The sequence below is a fragment of the Schistocerca americana genome, chromosome X (genome assembly GCF_021461395.2).
Source record: "Schistocerca americana isolate TAMUIC-IGC-003095 chromosome X, iqSchAmer2.1, whole genome shotgun sequence".
In the NCBI taxonomy this organism is placed as follows: domain Eukaryota; kingdom Metazoa; phylum Arthropoda; class Insecta; order Orthoptera; family Acrididae; genus Schistocerca; species Schistocerca americana.
In genome coordinates this window covers 653019877-653042249 of record NC_060130.1, presented here as the reverse complement: position 1 = coordinate 653042249, position 22373 = coordinate 653019877, and the positions used below count along the sequence as shown (strand labels likewise).

The 22373-nt window shown below is 39.9% G+C and overlaps 1 protein-coding gene across 1 annotated transcript in view; it reads left to right on the top strand.

The window, feature by feature from the left end:
- Nucleotides 1-22373, top strand: part of LOC124554758 (neogenin) — a 247122-nt gene that overhangs the window by 110761 nt on the left and 113988 nt on the right. Inside the window, exons 12-14 of the mRNA XM_047128409.1 lie at nt 5793-6084; nt 8859-9017; nt 9101-9306. Coding sequence (XP_046984365.1) covers nt 5793-6084; nt 8859-9017; nt 9101-9306 — 657 coding nt within the window. The remainder of the gene's footprint in view (nt 1-5792; nt 6085-8858; nt 9018-9100; nt 9307-22373) is intronic.

Below are 22373 nucleotides of genomic sequence, written 5' to 3'. Positions count from 1 at the left end.
CTTCCTGGTCATGCTGACAAAGTTTTATGAATTTTTTTGTAAAAGTATAGACAGTGGAAATTAAAATGTCCTGTGGTGCCTTTACTGCTCCAAGTCGGTCCATTTGACGTCCTACCCCCTTAATGGTGTTTTTATCGTTGAAGGTGAACATTTTGGATTGAAGAAACACCTGAAGCTTGATTCTCTATGATCCACTGTGTGTGTTCATATGGTTCACTTTTAAAGTCTACAAAACAAGTTCAGATGTTTTTACCTATATTTTTATCATTCATAAACCATATTTGCCTAAGTATAAGACTACCCTAAACATAACATGACGCCCTTTTTGTAAGAGGCCTCTTGAGAAAATTTTTATTTTTAACATAGTCCTACTAATTAAAATTAGTAACTGTTTTATGGATCTAAAGTATGTCACTGAAAAGTTGGCATTATACTTAGTCTAAACTTCTGCCATTTATTGATTGTTTAGATTTTGATAATAAAAGGAGACATAAAGAAAAAGAAGGTTTACCTCAATTTTTATTTTCACTCCCTGTGTTGCTCACTAGCTCTGTGTTATTGGTAGTTTTAATCATCATCTTCATCACTGGTATTACTCACTATCTTCATTTGAAAACCTACTGACATTTCTTCCTGCCTAACACTCCTCCCATAGTCAGGGTTACCACAAGTTCTGAAAATCAGGAAATTGTTTGTTTGCTGAGATGTTATGCCTCACCGCTGGCTGGGCGCAGCTGAGTGTGTGTGCTGCTTACCTACTCTCTCATTCTTGCTGCTTCTCTCCTTCCCATCCCTCCCCTCACCTTGCAGTCAGTGCTGCCACCATTACTTGCTGCTAGCCTAGCAACTGCCGATGAGGGGCAGGGAGGCATGAGGAGTGGTTTGTTTGGTTCTGATTCTCAGAGATTGTTGACACAGCGGCTGGAGACAACAGTCATGTGTGCACGAGTCTGAGTGATTGCATGAGTGTGTATGAGCTCTAGTGTTCTGACAAAGGCTATGGCCAAAAATTTAGTTGTGATAATGTGATTGTCTTTTTTATGTGCCTGTCTGTGGCTCAGCAAACCTATCCTCGTGATCATTGTGGTCTCATTTCATGAACATGGTGCCTGTGACATGTGAATAGCTGGCTACACTAGTGGACTTCCATGATGGACGAAAACCACAGGCCATTTCTGTGGATATCTGTAATGGATTGGGCCTGCCAATCTGAAGCCCATAGTTTCCCACTAATGTGAGAGCGCTGCCTGTCGGATTTAGTCTCACCAATCTGCCCGCAGACTTTGTCTGTCTGTGTGTGGCATAATGCGGTGTATTTTCATGGTTTATCCATGGACCCAGGACTGTGGTGCTCCTCAGCAGGCCAGAGGCCACGGGCAATGGATTTCAGAAATTACAACCGTCTCAGCACAAGTGTATTGTACAGTGTGGTGTTTTATAAACATTTTATTTGTTCTAGTACATTTTGGCACTTTGAAAGGAGTTGCTATATTAGTAAGTATGGATGGTAAGAAGAAGAAAATTGTGGCTGTTGTTGGTAGTTTGTGTGACATGTATTCATTGAAAGAAAAATCACACAATACTGATAGAATAATACACATAACACAGTGGGTAATAACCGACAATAACGAACATAGTAGAACCAATATTTTATTGGCGGTCACCTATAGTGTTGATTTACAAAACTCTTCCCCACCTTATACGTTGCTTTCAAGAGGCCTACTTTTTTCTGAGTTTTTTTTCTGAACGCTGTGAATGTATTTTAAATCTGTCTTGCGGCTCCAACAAAATGTGTATTTTTGTTACCAAATGTGTTTTTCCCATTGAAATAAAATAATATCAGTGGTTGTAATGAAACATATATACCATTTGGTTTGCTTTCTCCATGTAAAAACACTTCATTACAAAAGATGTTGATGGTAGTACTTACGATTTTTGCTCATACGTTTAGAAATACAAAAGTCCTTACATTTTTTTGTGAACTTATGTCTTTACTTACCCTTGAATCTCAAAATTTGTCAGGAAAAAATGCTGAAACTTATCTGGAAATCAGGGAATTTCACTTGGAGAAACTTGTGGCAACCCTGATAGTAAGTCATCTTCTGAGTGATCCTTAGCATTGGACATGCAGCACTTTTTGAATCCTTTCATAATAGATTCACTTGAGGTCCTACCCCCAGTGGTAAGGTTCCATAGGCCCAGCATGGATATTCATGGTTTCTGTAACTTCCCCCTGGAGGGAGGGCATAATCTCCTTGTAGGAGCCACTCACTGTAACACTGTTGTGGCTGAACCTGAAAAGGTAAGGTCTATTCACAGCATCATCCATTACTTGAAGTTGTGAGGTCATGCACCAGTGATTATTACCAGGCATTTGTTGTTCTTTGCTATCATATCCTTAACTTCCTGGGTGAGGTGTCCCTTGAAAAAATCTAGCACCAACATTTTTCTTCTGTTCAACAAAATGCGTGGTATCCTTGCTCAGAAGAACCCTCAACTAGGCTAGTATCAGGTCATTTGTCATCCATCTCTGTTGTTGACATCTAAAGTCAAGACAGTTTTTCTTCTGGTATTGGTTTTCTGCAAAGAATCACATATTGAGGGGGGGGGGGGCTTCCGTCTACTAATGCACCCAGAATTACTCTCATTCTGGCCTTTTCATTGCCATAAGTCCTTATAAGAACACTTTTAATACCCTTCACATCAACAGTAACATTTTACAGCATATCAAAATAAGAAGGTGTCCGATTGGCATTGCCCATACGACCTAGCAAATAATCATGCTGTTTCCTAAAATCGAATATGTGATACTAATATGTAACGAGTTTTTTGTCATACACCATGGGAAGTCACCGAGCTAACATAGTTCTGTGTTGTAATGTAAGCCATGCTCTCTTAATCATCATCACACACACCAGCAAATACTTGCTTTGAATTCTGAGACACATGCAGTTGGAAAATTCTTCTTTATCTCCAATGCCTTCATTTGGATAATTTCTTGAGTAATTAAGAAGCCCTACTGGTGTTTCTCTTTCATGTATTGAACCATATGTTTCCTCCAAGTCACGAAACCTTTGAAACCTCCTGTGCTTTAGTCCGCTTAAAGTTTGGCTTGTTGTACCAGTTTTCTTTAATTTATTCTTTATCTGGTGCCACCTGTGCGCATTCACTTTTGTGACACCAAATTTTCTTCTTGCTGCACTGTTGTTTGGGGTTTCTTCTTAAGTGGATCACCACTAACTTAAAATTAGCATTGTATTGTCTTTTGTGAACCACTTGGCAACTGCGAACTCATAGATCCTAGTTTCTCAGCTGAGTCACGAAAATAATTTGCATGTATTATAACAATATTATGAGAAGGAAAGTTGCTACTCACCATATAGCATAGATGCTGAGTCGCAGATAGGCACAACAAAAAGAGTTTCACACTTACAGGTTTCGGTCAATGGCCTTTGTCAACAATTCACACACACACACACACACACACACACACACACACACAGTGTCTATTATTGACAAAGGCCATTGACCGAAACCTTTAAGTGTGAAACTCTTTTTGTTGTGCTTATCTGCGACACAGCATCTGTGCTATATGGTGAGTAGCAACTTTCCTTCTCATGATATTGTTACATTCCATCCAGGATTTTCCATTGTTTGATTTTAGACTTTGAGATATATATACCTCTGATCAGGGACTATTATTTGTGTTATTACTGTCTTTAGTGGTGATGCTACAATAAATATACATTGCAAGACTATCTTTGGAGTCGTCACTCTTCATCTTGACATTACTGCCATCGTACTGGATTGCGCGTGAGGTTCAGATACACTAAACTGTTTGAACTTTATTCTTGGTTACGCTACAGATCTGCAATGCTATGCTGGTCTAGAATGTTGTTACTGGTTAAGGATCGCCTTGAGTTATTGCTTCCCTGTTGTTGTTGTATTCTGTGCTGTTTGGCATTTGGCTCCATAAAAGGAAACTGTTCTGCATTCTTTCATATTGTGTGATGCAGTTGACGATGAGGATTATTGGTTTCACGATGTTTTTCACAGTACCGACTTCATGCTTCTCGGGATTTCATCTCTTTTGTGTGTTTCAGACTACGGTCCTCACAGTTGCTGAGTGCGGACTCAGCTTCAGGCACTTTGAACTTTGCATGTGTTCTATCATCCAACCTGTGACAATTTTTTGTGCACTTTTTAGAACTGTGAACATTTATTCTGTGCTAGGACCTTGAATTCCTTAGTGCAGTGGCACCTGGACTTTGAACGTTTCTATGAAAAGTGGAACTTGGTCTTCTATGTTTTGTATGGCAATCAGTACATTTTTGTTTCCCCTCCTTTCCAGTCACCATTTACAAACCACCTGGCAGCTGTTCTGACGCAGCTGATGGGTCAGCAGATGGAAAGACATAAACTTACTGACGAGCTCCTGACTGAGGTACTGATTCAGAAACAGGCAGACAGACCTTCACCACGGCCTACTGCTGCACTTCTGCTTCAGCAGGTCGCCCACCCGGCTGTGGCCCTTTACCAAACATGGACACGATGACTTCAGACACTTTGCATTTTCAGTTACACTTTAGAGCTGTGATCTGCCTTCGTTGATTGGCTCGAATAATCTTTTGTAGCCTTTGCCATCAACGAGGACTGTTGCCAATAAGGTCTTGTCCTCTCCTAGTCCGCTGCTTTTATCGCTTTCTTCTCTCCCTTAGTTGTGGAGTCAACCTTTCTTCCCTCTGTTACATTCCACTTGTGGGATCGGCTCGCTGCTCGTTATGCTGCCCCTGTTATCTCTTGCTTTGGCATCCACTTGCTCTTTTGAGACATTGCCTCTCTCCTTTCAGGAGTCCCAAGCACCCTTGATGCAAGTTCTGCTGCTGGTTGTGATTGGCTCCATCATGGCCAACTCTACTGCCACTCAGATGCCGTGTTAGGCTCCTGCAGTCAGTATTATTTGTCTCGACATTCAGTGCCATCATATCATGTCGCACGCAAAATTTAGATACACTTCGCTGTTTGGACTTTGCTGTTAGTTACACTACGGATCTGCAACACTACTCTGGCCCAGGACGTTACTGCTGACTCGGTATCACCTCCGGCTCTTGCTTCTATGTTGTTGTATTTTGTGCCATCTGATGTTTGGATCCATAAACAAGTAACTGGTCAGCATTCTTTTGTACTGTGTGCTGTAGTAGGTAACGCATCAAATATAGGTAGCATTGTGTAATAGAGTTGTGAAGCTGGGTTAATACAACAGTGTTGCTTTTGCATGTATCTTAGTAAAGGAAGAAATGAAACAAAACTGAGTGTTCTGTGTTAGCAAAGTTGGCAGGAGAAAATAAGAAACTTTCTGGAAGATGAAATATCTTTGCATTATATAAGGGTGTAGGTATAAATGCCTTTAAAGTGCTGTATGACTCTTTCAGTGTCTTTGTAAGGTGCTAAGTCAAATCAGAAACATAGTTTGATAAGCTATTAAGTTATCCCTTGTGAAATACAGCAACCTATTGCAACAGTTAAGATGCTGACATCAATTGGATGTTAGGTTGTAAACTAATTACCTTGTGTAGCAATAATCATTGCTAAATAGTTTGTGTCTGCATTGAGGGGTGGGGGCGTGTTCCAAAAGGATTTCTCTTTCTTTTCTTTTCCTAAATCTGCTGATTTATAGTATTAGAAAGTAGTTGTTTTCTTCTTCTTCTTCTTAGAAAAATCATATAGATACAAGCTGATGGGCTTCCTGCCACATTTGCTAATCAATGTTATGACATTTCTCTGTTTTGCAGAGTGTTATAGTACGATGGGAACCGCCTCCCAGAGAGAGTCAGAATGGAATAATCACAGGTTACAAGTTGAGATATCGTAAAAAAGACCGCAAACGTGGTGACACTGTCACAACACCTGGTGACAGGCGACTCTATGCACTAATAAATCTTGACAGGCGGTCTGTATATCAGGTGCGACTTTGGGCTCTAAACGTAAATGGTTCAAGTCCACCAACTGAGTGGCACACTACTGAGACATTTGAGAATGATCTGGATGAATCACAAGTACCGGACACACCTGTGGGACTCAAAGGTTCGTATCACCACTAAAAATAGATTCAAAGACCTCTCATCTTATAGTTCTCATTGTTAGTGAGTGCAAACTAGCTGTATATTACATCATTTTATGTATCTGCTGCTATTTATTAATTCCAGAATGCTTATTAGTATCTCCACGTTGTATAAGGGCCATTGTTGCAACTAAATAAAACACTGTTTGTATGATTGCTAGACACTTTTCAACTTAAGATGACGGAAGAGTGCACTGCAGCAGTTTGCAATGCTACAGATAGCAAATGCACAGAGTATATCCACATTTTTGAAAATACTGAATGCATGTGCTTGCATTTACAAAGAATACTGTGTATGAACTTTATAGAACAACTATGCACAGCTCCTTCATGGCACATATGTGAGGAAAGGAAAACACAAAATTGTGAATGGAACCAAAAATTGTTTAAACCAAGAGTTATTTGTATTTGTATGTCAGAAAGTGTTTTTAACATAACAATAGTGAAAACAAAAACCACTTTATTTTTGTATTCATTAATAGTAAGTGACAGCTCTTAGTCATAGCACAAACTATTGATTTCAAATCCTCATGAATTTCACAAGAATTTTCTTAGGATTCCACCATCTGTAGATAAAAGCACCATCTACAAACACTCGTGGTTAGGTGCATAAGATACCTTATCTCAGTAATCTATATTGTAAACAACTGTGGATATGGAACTTTCTCTGGAAACCTATTTGATTTCATGCTCAGTGATAACTTTTTAAGTTCAGAATGACATTCTTCGCTTATTCTACTTTCTCAGTATCTTGTATGCATTACTACTATTAGCCTTTTCTTCCTTATTTTTCTTTCTCTATTCACTGTTATTCTTTCTGCCAATGTTGATGTTCTCAGAAATGAAAACATGGTTTTGTTTTAATAATCTTATTTTGTTCTTGATGCCACTTATAGATTATATTATTATGAAGATTCTCTTCCTTCTTTCCTTTTCCTCTTTCTTTCTCCTATCTCCCCCCTCTCACTTGGTTGGCATAGCCTTATAGCCTTTAATCATTTTTATTCAAAGTACACACTGTGTGGCGCATATGTCTCTTGTTAGTCATAATGAATGCTGAAAATTTGTTAGCTATGCATCTACCTCTTATACAAGGTTTGTCTGGAAAGTAACAGAAAGTATTGCTGAGATAGGTTTAATAACTTAAAATTCATTGAAACGAGTAAACAAAAAAGAAAATTCCATTAGAGCGATGTTCAGACTATAGGGCAGCTGTGGCACTGTATTCACACCGATATGGATCAGGTAGGCCATGACAACAAATGTGGTATGAGCCAGCATGTTGTCGTTGTGCAGTTTTCATAATGCACAAATCTTCTGCATCGCCCAGTCATCTGATACAATCTCATGAACAATTGTTTTTGGCAAGTCCATTAATTCTGACATCAGGTGAACACTCATTTCACAGTGTGAATTCAGTAACTGGTGCACACGAGTCACATGGTCATCTGTTCACGATGTTCACGAGTGTCCTGTGCTGGCCTTGTCAGTGACCTGCTCCTGACCTCCTCTAAACATTTTGTGCCACTTGTTCGACTGCAGTCTGGAAAGGCAGTCATCCCCGAAGGCTTCCTTAAATATTCCAAAAGCTACCTGCACCATCTTCTTGAGCTTCACACAAAACTTAATTGCATAGCGTTGCTCTAAAGTTTTCTCCCATCATACGTTTGAAGCGGCCACTATGTAGAGGTTCACATAAGAAGCCATCCTAACCTTCCAAGAGCATGGAGGCAGTTAAGTAACCTACTGCTGGGGGCCCCTTCCCCAACAGTTCCAACCACTCTGTGTTGTATAGTCACGTCACCAAAAAAATGCAACATATTACTTTCCGGATGCACCCTGTATCTAACGCATCCAAATCCTTGGGTCTGTGTATGCTTCAAGGAAAAGTATTTAATAGTTGTGTAAAAAGTGTCTGCTGTGACTGAATGTAATATATCTTTTCCTTAATTACTTTCATAGAAGTCATTACATCAAATAAATGGCTACTGGTATTAAATGTATTTTCGCTATTGAAAGTATTGGTGATAAATTGTGTACAAATTGCTTTTCTTAAGTTTTTATTGTAGTGAATGTTTAGTGCTCTTTATTATTTTAGTGTCTACTTTTTACTCTGATGTCAAAGATATTGTTAAAGTAGGTCCTTATGCTGAATGCTACTTTTTACTTAATTTTTATTTGTTATTACTGCATATGAGCAGCTAGGCCTCTTGTAAATCACTGCAGGGTTGGAGCCGTTAGTGGTCCTCACAGTGTTTATTAAGATAATGACCTTTGGTTTTCATATATTATGTTTACCACATAGTAATTACTTCCATATTTTTTCATTTCTTTGTCCAGTGTGTAATTTTTGTACAATTAATATTGTTACCTTAGATTATAATTTATAATATCCTGCAATTCCAGGGACTCTTTGTTAAACAATTGTAGTAGTAAAACTGAAGTAATTAAATAGAGTGCACACATGTTGAAGATGTTTGTTTTTGTAAGGAAGAAATACACCCAAACAGTGTCCAAAATTTTGTTTTTATGTTTAATGTGGAGGTTTTAGCTCATGTATCAGTGCTGTGATTGGGTACACAGTGGCTGCTCTTTGAATTTCGGGACAATTCTGTGAAATAGCCATTAAGTATTATATAAAACATTCCTTACAATTTAAATGGTGTCTGTTATTACAAATCATGTTATTCTAAAAGAGTGGAAAAAGCTTTTATCTATTATTTCTTTGTTTCAACAGCAAGACCAATGACAGATAGCATTACTGTCTCATGGAACCCTCCACGTAACCAGAATATTATGGTACGTGGTTATACCATTGGCTGGGGAAAAGGAATCCCAGATGCATATACACAGCTTCTAGATGGCAAACAACGATACTATGTTATAGAACAACTAGGTAGGTTTATTGTATTCTGTTCAGTACTGTCATATACCATTTCTGTTGTAGATTATTGTCTGTATTGTAGTTTCTTTTTTCAGCCCCAAACTCAGAGTATGTAATTAGCCTAAGAGCCTACAATGAAATGGGAGATGGTCGACCTGTTTACACATCTGTGCGAACAAGAGAAGAGATGGCCCCAGAACCACTCACTCCACTTGTTCCTCCTGTTGGGCTTATGGCTATTGTTCTATCTTCTAGATCAGTTGTTGTTTACTGGACAGATACAACACTATCCAAAAACCAGGTCTGTTTCATTATTATGTTATGATGGAATCATCACACAACCTCAATTTTAGCATGTAGTAGATAGTTTTTTATCTTTCTGTTAAGATAAATCCTTTTGGACTAAAGGAGACCAATCACTGAAAATCCAGCACATTCAGTTGCCGATAGGCACAAACAACAGAAAAAAAACCTTGCTAGCTTTTGGAGGTATAGTTTGACTAACAATCTCTCCCCCCCCCCCCCCCCCCCTCTCTCTCTCTCTCTCTCTCTCTCTCTCTCTCTCTCTCTCTCTCTCTCTCTCTCTCTCTCTCTTTCTCCCTCCCTCCCTCCCACCCTCTCTCTCTCTCTCTCTCTCTCTCTCTCTCTCTCTCTCTCTCTCTCTCTCTCTCTCACACACACACCACACACACACACACACACACACACACACACACACACACACACACACACACCATTGTTTTATTTGTCTACAGTTGGACTGGTTGGTGGAGGTAGTGTCAGGTGGAGTGGGCAGGCGGAGAGGGAGCTGGGAAGCAAGGAGAGGGACTGGGTGTGGGTGACTAGCGGCTTGTCGGGAGGCAGTCGATTTGCCAGCTAGGAGTGCAGGAGGGATGGCAAGTATATGGACTAGGCATGTAATGCAAGATTGTAGAGACTGGTAGCTATACAAACTAGCTAACCACCAGAATAAATGGCCATTGCCAAATTGTTGTCAACAACAAAGCTGACCACCTAGTGGCACAACACACAGCTGAGCCTATCATGCTTAATTTCAAATGCTGCTTCACAAACCAGGCCATGTGGCTCCTTCACCACCAGCTTCTCTGAACTACACAGATGAGAGGTATCCTTACAATACACCCTCTGCTCCTACCTGGCTTCAATCTCAGGTAACCCACCTTCCCTACACCCTCCTCTTGACAGTTTCCCCTTCCCCCATCCTGTCACCTCCTCCCAGTTCACGTTCCCACATCACCTTCATTGTGTGCCACTCCCCACCAGTCCTAACAATTGTGCATTACATGCTTGTTCCATAAATGTGCCATCCCTCCCACCTGCATTCCTGACCAGTAAACTGAGTGCCTTCCTCTGAGCCACTAGCCACCCACCCCCTAGTCCCTCTCCTTGTCTTCCATCTCCCTCTACCCACCCTACCTCACCCAACACTACTCCCCCCCCTCACCCCTTCCCCCCCCCCCCCCCCCCCCCCCTACAACCATTCCACCTGCCAAGAAATGAAACATTGGCACTGTGCGTTTGTTTTACTTTAGCTCATCAAAGGATAACTCTGAAAGCTAGCAAATTTTCCTTCTCTTGTGTGTGCCTATCAACAACTTAATGGTTCTGCTTTTCGGTGAGTGGTCTCCCTTAATCCAAAGATATTTACATTCTCCAAGAACTTTCTTACAACTTTTATTTAATAAGATAACTTTTGTAAATTTGTTTGAGACAACATTTTAATATTTGTCCACATACTCTACAATTTACCGTATGTAGCACAGTTCATTTCATGTTATTATTAGTTACTTCCTGTCCTAGGCTGTTTCTATAGTGAATCAGAGGAAGATGGCTGACTGTCAGCCTCTGTACTACAGTGTCTCTTAACTTATTCTCATGATCTGTACAAGAGATATGTGATGCAGGCAGTACCCAAGGGCATTTCTCTTACCCAGTTGTATGAGCAATAATAATTTCTTCCAATCCTGGCAAAGAATCTTTTAATTTTGTTGCTTCTGTTTGGGTAACTTGATAAAATTCCCAAATCTATAAGGTTGCACTCATCTTGTATGTGGGTTGCTTAACACATGCACTGTACTTTTTCCGGAATTCTCTCGGCAGTTGTAAACTTTCTATGTGCCTTTGGTACTACTAATTTCTTGTGTTCATTCCATTTTATATTCTGTTGTAGCTTTACCCCTTGGTACACAGTGTGACAATCTGCAGAATTTCCTCACAAATGTTTTAATCTGAGACTATCAGGTCCATTCTTTTGTTTTTGTTTCTCACTGTTCAGTAATCAAATAAAAATACTGTCTGTAGTTTTTTACAATCAGCCATAACATTATTTTCATAAAGCCAACTGTCATCAACAAACAATCTTTAAATTCTACTGACTCTATCTGATTTAATGTCTAATTATTTGGAGAACATTAATGTTGCTGTCACATGTGCAAACCATGAGTATCAATGTGGTGAGCTACACACCTGCTGTTCCCCAAATATGATACATCCAATAAGTGTGTTGTTGCATTATCTGTTAGCAGTTGGTTACATTTCTTCATCAGTTTGCAGGAGGGATCTATGTTCAAACTTCATGAATATCTTTGTCAGAAAGGTGTGAAGTCTCAAGAAAAGAATTATTATGTCTAGCAGTTTGAATGATGCTATCAAGGATGAAATATCAGTATATGTGATGTAGATAGTAATGCTGAGTTATATAAAACTATATATTGACTATATTATATAAAATGATACTAGTGGATGTTTATGCAAATGAATATTACTACACCTTTTCTGTGCGGAAAATGCTCATGGAGATCATCCGTGAAGTGGTCAACATTTTTATTGTTTTCCAGTTCTAAAGACAATGACAGACAGTGTTTAGAAAGGGTAGATTGCATGCAACCGGTGGTGGCATGTTTGTCGCTGTTAGTAGCAGTTTGTCCTGTAGTTAAATATAAGTGGATAGTTCCTGTGAATTATTATGAGTGGACCGAGCTAGGTTAATAATTGGCTTCTTTTACCAACCTCCCAACTCAGCAGCATAAGTGGCAGAACAACTGAGGGAAAATATGGAATACATTTCACATAAATTTCCTCTGCATGTTATAGTCTTAGGTGGAGATTTCAATTTACCAGATATAGACTGGGACACTCAGATGTTTAGGACGGGTGGTAGGGACAGAGCATCGAGTGACATTATACTGAGTGCACCATCCGAAAATTACCTCAAGCAATTAAACAGAGAACCAACTCGTGGAGATAACATCTTGGACCTACTGATAACAAACAGACCCGAACCTTTCGACTCTGTAAGTGCAGTACAGGGAATCAGTGATCATAAGGCCGTTGCAGCATCCCTGAATATGGAAGTAAATAGGAATATAAAAAAAGGGTGGAAGGTTTATCTGTTTAGGAAGAGTAATAGGAGGCAGATTTCAGACTACCTAACAGATCAAAATGAAAATTTCTGTTCCGACACTGACAATGTTGAGTGTTTATGAAAAACGTTCAAGGCAATAGTAAAATGTGTTTTAGACAGGTACGTGTTGAGTAAAACTGTGAGGGACGGGAAAAACCCACTGTGGTTCAACAACAAAGTTGGGAAACTACTGCAAAAGCAAAGAGAGCTTCACTGCAAATTTAAACGCAGCCAAAACCTCTCAGACAAACAGAAGCTAAACAATGTCAAAGTTAGCATAAGGAGTGAATTCAAAAGTAAAATTCTATGTACCGACTTGACAGAAAATCCTAGGAAGTTCTGGTCTTACGTTAAATCAGTAAGTGGATCGAAACAGCATATCTAGACACTCTGGGATGATAATGGCATTGAAACAGAGGATGACATGCGTAAAGCTGAAATACTAAACACCTTTTTCCAAAGCTGTTTCACAGAGAAAGACCGCACTGCAGTTCCTTCTCTAAATCCTCGCACAAACGAAAAAATGGCTGACATCGAAATAAGTGTCCAAGGAATAGAAAAGCAACTGAAGTCACTCAACAGAGGATCGTCCACTGGACCTGACGGGATACCAATTCGATTCTACACAGAGTACACGAAAGAACCTGCCCCCCTTCTAACAGCCATGTACCGCAAGTCTCTGGAGGAATGGAAGGTTCCAAATGATTGGAAAAGAGCACAGGTAGTACCAGTTTTCAAGAAGGACTGTTGAGCAGATGAGCAAAACTATAGGCCTGTATCTCTGATGTCGATCTGTTGTAGAATTTTAGAACATGTTTTTTGCTCGTGTATCATGTCATTTCTGGAAACCCAGGATCTACTCTGTAGGAATCAACATGGATTCCGGAAACAGTGATTGTGTGACACCCAACTCACTTTATTTGTTCATGAGACCCAGGAAGTATTAGATACAGGCTCCCAGGTAGATGCCGTTTTCCTTGACTTCTGGAAGGCATTCAATACAGTTCCGCACTGTCGCCTGATAAACAGAGTAAGAGCCTACAGAATATCAGACCAGCTGTGTGGCTGGATTGAAGAGTTTTTAGCAAACAGAACACAGCATTTTGTTCTCAATGGAGAGACGTCTACAGATGTTAAAGCAACCTCTGGCATGCCACAGGGAAGTGTTATGGGACCATTGCTTTTCACAATATATATAAATGACTTAATAGATAGTGTGGGGAGTTCCATGCGGCTTTTCGCAGATGATACTATAGTATACAGAGAAGTTGCAGCATTAGAAAATTGCAGCGAAATGCAGGAAGATCCGCAGTGGATAGGCACTTGGTGCAGTGAGTGGCAACTGACCCTTAACATAGACAAAAGTAATGTATTGCGAGTACATAGAAAGAAGGATCCTTTATTGTATGATTATATGATAGCGGAACAAACACTGGTAGCAGTTACTTATGTAAAATATCTGGGAGTATGCATACAGAACGATCTGGAGTGGAATGATCATATAAAATTAATTGTTGGTAAGGCGAGTGCCAGGTTGAGTTTCATTGGGAGAGTCCTTAGAAAATGTAGTCCATCAACAAAGGAGGTGGCTTGCAAATCACTCGTTCGACCTATACTTGAGTATTACTCATCAGTGTGGGATCCGTACCAGGTCGGGTTGACAGAGGAGATAGAGAAGATCCAAAGAAGAGCAGCGTGTTTCGTCACAGGATTATTTGATAATCGTGACAGTGTTACAGAGATGTTTAGCAAACTCAAGTGGCAGACTCTGCAAGAGAGGCGCTCTGCATCACAGTGTAGCTTGCTGTCCAGGTTTCGAGAGGGTGTGTATCGAATATATTGCTTCCCCTTACTTATACCTCTCGAGGAGATCACGAATGTAAAATTAGAGAGATTCGAGTGCGCATGGAGGCTTTCCGGCAGTCGTTCATCCCGTGAACCATACGCGACTGGAATAGGAAAGGGAGGTAATGAGAGTGGCAAGTAAAGTGCCCTCCGCCGCACACCGTTGGGTGGCTTGTGGAGTATAAATGCAGATGTAAATGTAGACAGAGGCTTATGGGAATATTAGGTAGCTTCTGTTAACAGAAATGCTGAAAATGAAGTGGAAAAATGTTGCTTTACTTTGATGCAGACAAACAACCATATCTGAATGGCTAAACACAAAGCATTTTGTTGAGCTAACGCCATTCACATGAAAGAAATATAAACTGACAAAAATTACTGTACATCTACATCTATACTTGACAAACTGCCTTACGGGTTGTCGTTAACGATACTCCTGATACCACAGTCTTTTCCGCCCTTTCCTGTTCCATTCACACATGGTGTGGGGAGAATGCCTGCTGGTGAGCCACTGTACGAGCACAATTTTATCTTATTTTCGCATTGTGGTTGTTTCAAAAGAAGTATGTGGGAAGAAATAATATGTTGCTTCTATTAGCATTTGGATGTACAATCTTTGTCCTAGGACAATTCAAAATAAATTCTTTTGATTGAATGCAGGCACAGACATTACTCGCACTAAACACTAAGATTCTGAGGCAGCTGAAAAATAAACTTCCTCTGTTGACACTGACTTCTGAAAGCAAATATTGATAGTGTACAGATTAGTATCAAATAAAATAAATTTTTTCTCTTGTAATACAATGTGGGATACAACAGTCCATTACCACCGTACAAGTCATAACTTGAATTTTCTGCTCCTACTTTTTGCCAGTGTCATTGAGGAGTGAACATTATGTTTGTGTATACTATCTAATTTTCTTCCTTTTCCCCTTTTTTCATTTGCGTTGTTATTTAATATATCATGACCTAAATACAGAAACATAGTTGGTGCAAGAACAGTGATATGATCAGAAATTTTTTGGACTGGAAATAAGCCACCACTCTTCTGTACCCGTGTTCATTATATGAAATGAACCAAACATCCAATAGTATTTTATCTTCTGAATTTTTGGGATGCTGAAACAGGAAAATTATGACCTAGGATTAAAAATGTCAACCTGTGTAGAAAGTTACACATTGTACCATCTAGATACATTTAGTCTGTAGCCAGCACAAGTCGTTTAGTACTGTGTTTTTCTCAGAACAACAGCGTCAGAAGCTTGATAACTGTAACATTACCACTTCAGGTGATTTCAGTACAGAGATACAAAAAGGAGGCTTTGAAATTAAATAGGTGTGTTCAGTGTAGAGAAAATATAACTCATTAGTAACTGGATGAAACACCTGTACATCAACTATAAATCTATTTTTAAAAGAGTTTCTCTTGAAAAGGAATGTATGTCACATTTTCTTTAGATGTGCAGTAAATATATAACAGGTTTACCTGGGTGCTGCTGCTCAATTTTACTGACATTGACCTTAGAGAATGGTCAGTAGCATAGGTAACTTCTACATAGCTAGTAAAACTGAAGAATACAACAAATTATTCACAGCCTGCTCTACTCTGGCAAACACACAAAATGATTTAGGAAACCATAGAATGGTCGGGATAAGGCTTTCACCCAGCAAAGTTCTGCAACACCCCTGTATTATTGTATGTCTTAAAAATGATTTCATCTACATTTATTTCATTTCTTTACTATTTGAAACCACCACATTAAAAATCCTTCTAGGGTCATATTGTATAAAGCAATAGCACAGAAAATGAACCTGGATCAACCTTAACTCGTAAATATGTGTTGTACAAATGTTAATCTAAGATTATTTCATTGTAAACTAGGATCACCTTTCACTAAAACATTTCACAGACCATGTTCAGTTGTAGTCTTTAATCATAGTGACACTGAAAAGAAAAATTTCGTTTTGCACAAATGTAATATGGAAAGCAGTAAATAATAAGGAAGTTGTTGTTGACATTCTCAGACTGCTGAGGTTCGAAATGTTTCTAGCGATTTGTAAGGTAAAAGAATGTTGGCAGTGTAATTAATGATTGCAAATAATAATTGCTCCCATAGAAGCTCTTGTAGATAACTCATCGTTAATGTGAAAAATCGTAAAGGCATTTCATAGACATTTAGTGGCAGGCTGAGAAAGAGAAATTTGAACTAATTATTGTAAACCGTTAACTATACAGTATTCAGAGGCAGCTAGTAATGATTGAACACCTATTACAGAAATGCTCTCTAGGCTTGAATAACAGTAGCTACCCAATTCATCTTAAATTTTTAACTCTCAAATGTTCTTAAATTGCTATGAGAAGGTCACGTGCATTGATGAACATAAATAATAAGCACATAAAACTCAATGAACAGTGTCTTGTTTATTGGGTAATTTATGACTGAACTGTTTCTCACTAACTCAGCATCCACATACAGGGCTGTGGTTGCAAAAGGCTGGAGTTCAGTTCCAGGTCAACCCTTTCTTCTTAGTCTTATTCTTCCCCAACCTCCCCCCACCCCCACCCCCACCCCGACTCCTACTCCTTTATCATTTCGTTCATGTTTGGCCATGTTTGTTAAAGAATAAAATGGCAAGTTGCATCATGGCTCAGAAATTTGAGGATGGCAAGAATACACCTCCAAAATGATTATGCCTAGTAAATGACTATAGTGGTACAGCCAACGGGTTCGGGGCTGAGCAGACAATGTGAATGGTATATCTCCTCCACTCTCTGTGTCGATAATTTCGTTAGTGTTGAAGAACAATGTCTCGAAAACCTGGGAACTATTGAAACTTTTGTATGCACAAAAAGCTTCCAGTATCCTTCGCCAGTGATCTGTAATATGTATGTATTCATCATGCTTAGCAAATTTCTGAAACACAGATGTAATGCCACTGCCTTCTTTGGGTTGTGTTTATTGTCAAATTCGCTTTGCCACCTAGGCAGCCGTCGGTTATCAGTTGTCCACCCATTTATTCTCTATAAACATAATTGTGACAACACCCTTTTTTTCCCCCACCTCCTGAATATCCCACATGCTGTTCTCATTCTGTTGTAGACCACTGTGGTGAGCAGCATTCTGTGTTCAAGATTGTGAAGTGCTGAGAATTATATTGTTTCTTTGTGTTTATTTTACTGACATCTAAATGTTTCAGTGTTTTTTGGCTTTGGGAGAAGTTTCTTGAGGCCTGAGAAGTTTCTTTCACTTATTTTGGTCCACCTTTACAACGCAAAACATTTAAGAATTAATACTGTATATCTGCAATGTATGATTAATATCTGCGGCAGAAGCATGATAATTTTGTTGATAGCTGACTTAGCAATGTTCTCAAGTGTGTACCGTGCTAATTCATATCAACACTGAACCTTGCTAATATAATCCAAATGAAGTGTTATACAACATAATGTGTTCATAAACTGGCTTCATCTTCTAAACCGTTGTTGTTGTGGTCGTCAGTCTGAAGACTGGTTTGATGCAGCTCCCCATGCTAGCCTATCCTGCAAAAACCATTTCATCTCTGCATAGCTGCATCCACTTGCACCAGAATACTAAATTTAAGCTTTGGTCTCTGTTTACTATTTTTATCCCACACTCTTTCTTCCATTACCAAATCAACAATTCCTTGATGCCTAAGGATGTGTCCTGTACTTCTTTTTTCGCCAGTTCATTTGTTATTTGATCTGCTCATCTAATCTTCAGCATTCTTCTGTAGCACCACATTTTAAGACAAATCTATTTTCTTCTTGTCTGAATTGCCTATCATCCAAGTTTCACTTCCATACGAGGCTACTCTCCAGACAAATAACTTCAGAAAGGAATTCCTAGCACTTACATTAAATTGGATATTAGCAAATTCCTCTTTTTCAGAAATGATTTTCTTGGTGTTACCAGTATACGTTTTATATTGCCCCTACTTCAACTATAATCAATTATTTTGCCACCTAGATACAAAATACATCTACTGCTTTTAGCATCTAGTTTCCTACTTCCCCCAGCATCATCTGATTTTGCGATCTGAAGTTTTCCCGACGTATTTCCAATTTGAACAGTTCTCAGGTATCTGACCGGGTAGCGTTGTAATTTCTCCACAATATTTCAGCAGACGTACACGCTGCCATCTTCAGGTGGTTCCTGACGAATGCTGTGCTGTTCCTCTCGGCGCCCTATATATACTAGCCGTTATCCCCATCCACCGTTCCTCTCCTGGTGTCTTTGGTGCGGCTGGCGCAGCAGCTACTGGAGGTGGTGGGGGAAGCGGCGCCTGGGTCTGAGCTGGGGTCTGCAGTCTCCCTGCTGCTGCCGGCCGGGGCAGTCCTCGATCTCTGGGACTGCATCTTTCTCTCTAGGCTGAGTGCAGGGTTCCAAGCCTGACTAAGTTTAAGGCTGCTGTCTTTATTAATTAGATCGTCCTGTAGTCGGATTTCGATGGCCTCCTTAGTAATGCAGTCCCATAGTAACGCAGTCCCAGAAGTAGGAGGATTGACAGAGTGTTTTTGTTTTTTCGTAGTCCATAGTATGGCCAGTCTTTATACAGTGGTCAGCCACAGCTGATTTAGTGGCCTGGCGTAATTCAGTATGGCGTTTTGGCGCTTGTGTTTGTGGCACCGCTCTTCTACAGTGTGGACTGTCTCCTCAATGTATGATTTTCCGCACTCTTGTGTCGTTTGCGTGCATTCCGTTTGCCGGAAACACCTCAAGAAAAATCGGCAGAATCCTGGGGAAACACAATGTGAAATGTGTATTTCGACCCCCTGCAAAAACCTTGACTCTACTGGGTTCAGTGAAAGATCACCTAGGCCTTCGAAAACCAGGTGTTTATCAAATTCCCTGTCAGTGCGGAAAATCATACATTGGGGAGACAGTCTGCACTGTAGAAGAATGGTGCCGCAAACACAAGTGCCATACTGAATTATGCCAGGCCACTAAATCAGCCGTGGCTGACCATTGTATAAAGACTGACCATACTATGGACTATGAAAAAACAAAAATACTGTGTCAATCCTCCTACTTCTGGGACTGCGTTACTAAAGAGGCCATCGAAATCCGACTACAGGATGATCTAATTAATAAAGACAGCGGCCTTCAACTTAGTCAGGCTTGGAACCCTGCACTCAGCCTGGAGAGAAAGATGATGTCCCAGAGATCGAGGACCGCCCCCGATGGCGGCAGCACGGAGACTGCAGACCCCAGTTCAGAGCCAGGTGCCACTTCCCCCACCACCTCCAGTAGCCGCTGCTCCGGCCTCACCAGAGACACGAGGAGAGGAACGGTGGAGGGGGTTACGGCTAGTATATATAGGGCGCCAAGAGGAACAGCACAGCATTCATCAGGAACCACCTGAAGATGGCAGCATGTACGTCTGCCGAAATATTGTGGAGAAATTACGACGCCACCCGATTGGATACCCGAGAACTGTTCAAATCATCTGATTTTATTCAAATACTTTCCAATACCCTTGTTTTCTTGACACTCATCTTCCCAAGAAACTATGCATCCCACTCAGCTGCTCATCCAAGTCCTTGGCCATCCCTGAAAGAATTACAATGTTATCAGCAAACCACAAAGTTTTTATTTATTGTCCGTGAACTGTAATTCCCTTTCGAAATTTCTCCTTGGATTGTTTTACAGCTTTCTTAGCACACAGACTGAATAATTTTGGGGATAGGCTACAACCTCAACTGTAGCTTCCTTTCGTGTTCTTCGACTCTTGCACTTGCAGTCTGGTTTCTCTACAAATTGTAAACAACGCCTAGTTCCGTGAATTTTATAGCTTCTAACTTAAACATTCAAAGCGTGTTGGCCAGTTCACATTGTCAACATCTTTCTCTAAATCTACAAATGCTATAAATATAGGTTTGCCTTCCTTCAGCCTATATTGTAAGATAAGTCATAGATACAGCATTGCCTCATGTCTTCCTATACTTCTCTGGAACCCAACTGATCTACCCCAAAGTCAGCCTCCCAGTTTTTTCCATTTAATGTAAATAATTTGTGTCTTATGTTTTGCATCCATGAATTTTTAAACTGGAGATTCCATAGTATTCACGCCTGTCGGATACTGTCTTCTTTCTTTGGAAAAGGAGAACTAAGATCAAAATTTGATCTCTAGTCGGCAATGTTCATAGAATCAACCTGAAGGTTCTTCTTGTAGAAGAGGATAACTTTTGCTGCATATCTGCAGGGGCTCTTCATTCATATAAAATAGCTACTTTAAGCACTTGGAAACATGTCAGTCACATGAGCTATGCATAAGGCTACAAGGGGTATGTTCAAAACATTCCATTTCTGCTGCTGCTGCTGCTGCTGTCAGTAGAATTATGTGAAGCAGTGGAATAATGTTCTGTTGATTCTTGATCTCACATGGATGCTTTTAAAAATGGGTGACTTGAAGCAGACATTTTTCTACATATCCCTCTCTACGTACAGGGTGATTAATAAAATTAAACTTTGAAAACACTGTATAAATAACACCACTGGTCAAAATGTCATCAAATTGCAACAAAATATTGTCGGAGAAGGGGAAAAACATATGGCAGAAGAAAAAAAAAATAGTGTGAAAATTGATCAATAGCTGGTGCTGTATGTGTCAGAAGACGTAAACGAAAACACCAGTCATGCGCACGACCTATTGAAGTTGGTATTAACACGCCGGGTACACAGCTTTTCCTCCTTTCACATCTGCGATGTTCACCATGACTTTCTCAATGCAGGATCATGTTCTGCTTGTAAAGCTGTATTGCAAGAATGATGACTGTGTACACGTCGCTCTGCAGAAGTTCCGGACACTGAAGGGCCTCAAAAAAGCCGTTGGTCCAATGGGTCTGGAGAAAATGATTCGGAAATTTGAAAAGACGATGTCTTTTGGTGTGCAACCTGGTAGAGAGAAGAAAAGAATTGATTCAAAGTCAGTGGAAGCAGTGGCCACAGAAATGCAGGAGGAAATGAGTGGTGGTGTGCAAACGTGTAGTGCATGGAAAATTGCCCGAACGTTGGACATACCCGTGAGCATGGTGCTTAAAATCCTACGAAACATCCTTCTTTGATATCCATTCAAAATTACCGATGTGCACGAATTGCTTCCTGTTGACCTGCCTGCAAGAGAGACCTTTACTTTAGAATTTCTTGCTCGCATAGAAGTGGACAGTGATTGGCCATGGAAGATTTTGTGGACCGACGAAGACCTCTTCTGTCTGAAAGGATAGATCAATACACAGAATTGTTGAATATGGGTTGCTTTACAGTAGTCACTATTTTCAGCTGTTATATAAGCTCCTCTCCAAATCACCCAGCCTCCATCCCCCTCCCCACCTCTCCATCTTCAGGCATCGGCGTTTGATCAGAGTATCATTGTGGCAATGATGTGAACTTGTCAGTCCATTAAAAAAAAATATTGTAACATTACTCACAGCTTTTCTTCCATCAACTGAGCACTCTTCGGATTGTAGCTGGTCAGTGGCTCTAGCAAAATAGTTAAGAGTGACTTAAACTATTTTTATAGTACCGATAATTAATAGTTTTAAGTGCGCTGAAGTACGTTCTGACTTGTCCACCTCAAGTTTCACAATTCAAAATTTCCATTGTAACAGTTGTACATAACCTTCTCGGGGTCCATAAATGTGAATGTAATGTGACAGCCTGTCTTTCACACATAAATTAGGTTACATGTGATGGTTCATGAAATGTGGCTTCATGAAACGTAGCTTCATGAAGACCAGTGGTTCCCAACCTGAAGGTAATGACCCCCTTGGGGATAAAATGGAGTTTTCTGAAGGTTGAAAACAAAAATGGTTTGATTATGGTTTAACCATGACTAAATTATTTAAAAAATAATCTCTGGTATTACTATTTCATTAGGCCATAATATATATTGGATCCTCATTGTCACCATAATCATCATCAATCATTTGGTAACCACTGCTTGATAAAAGCCTTCTCTAAACTTTTCCATTTTTTACAGTTTTCAGTTATACCCAGTAACATTGATAGTGTGTTTTTTTAATGTCATCTACTCGCCTGTTTGTTCATAGTCCTGCTCTTCCTTTGTCTTCTAGAATC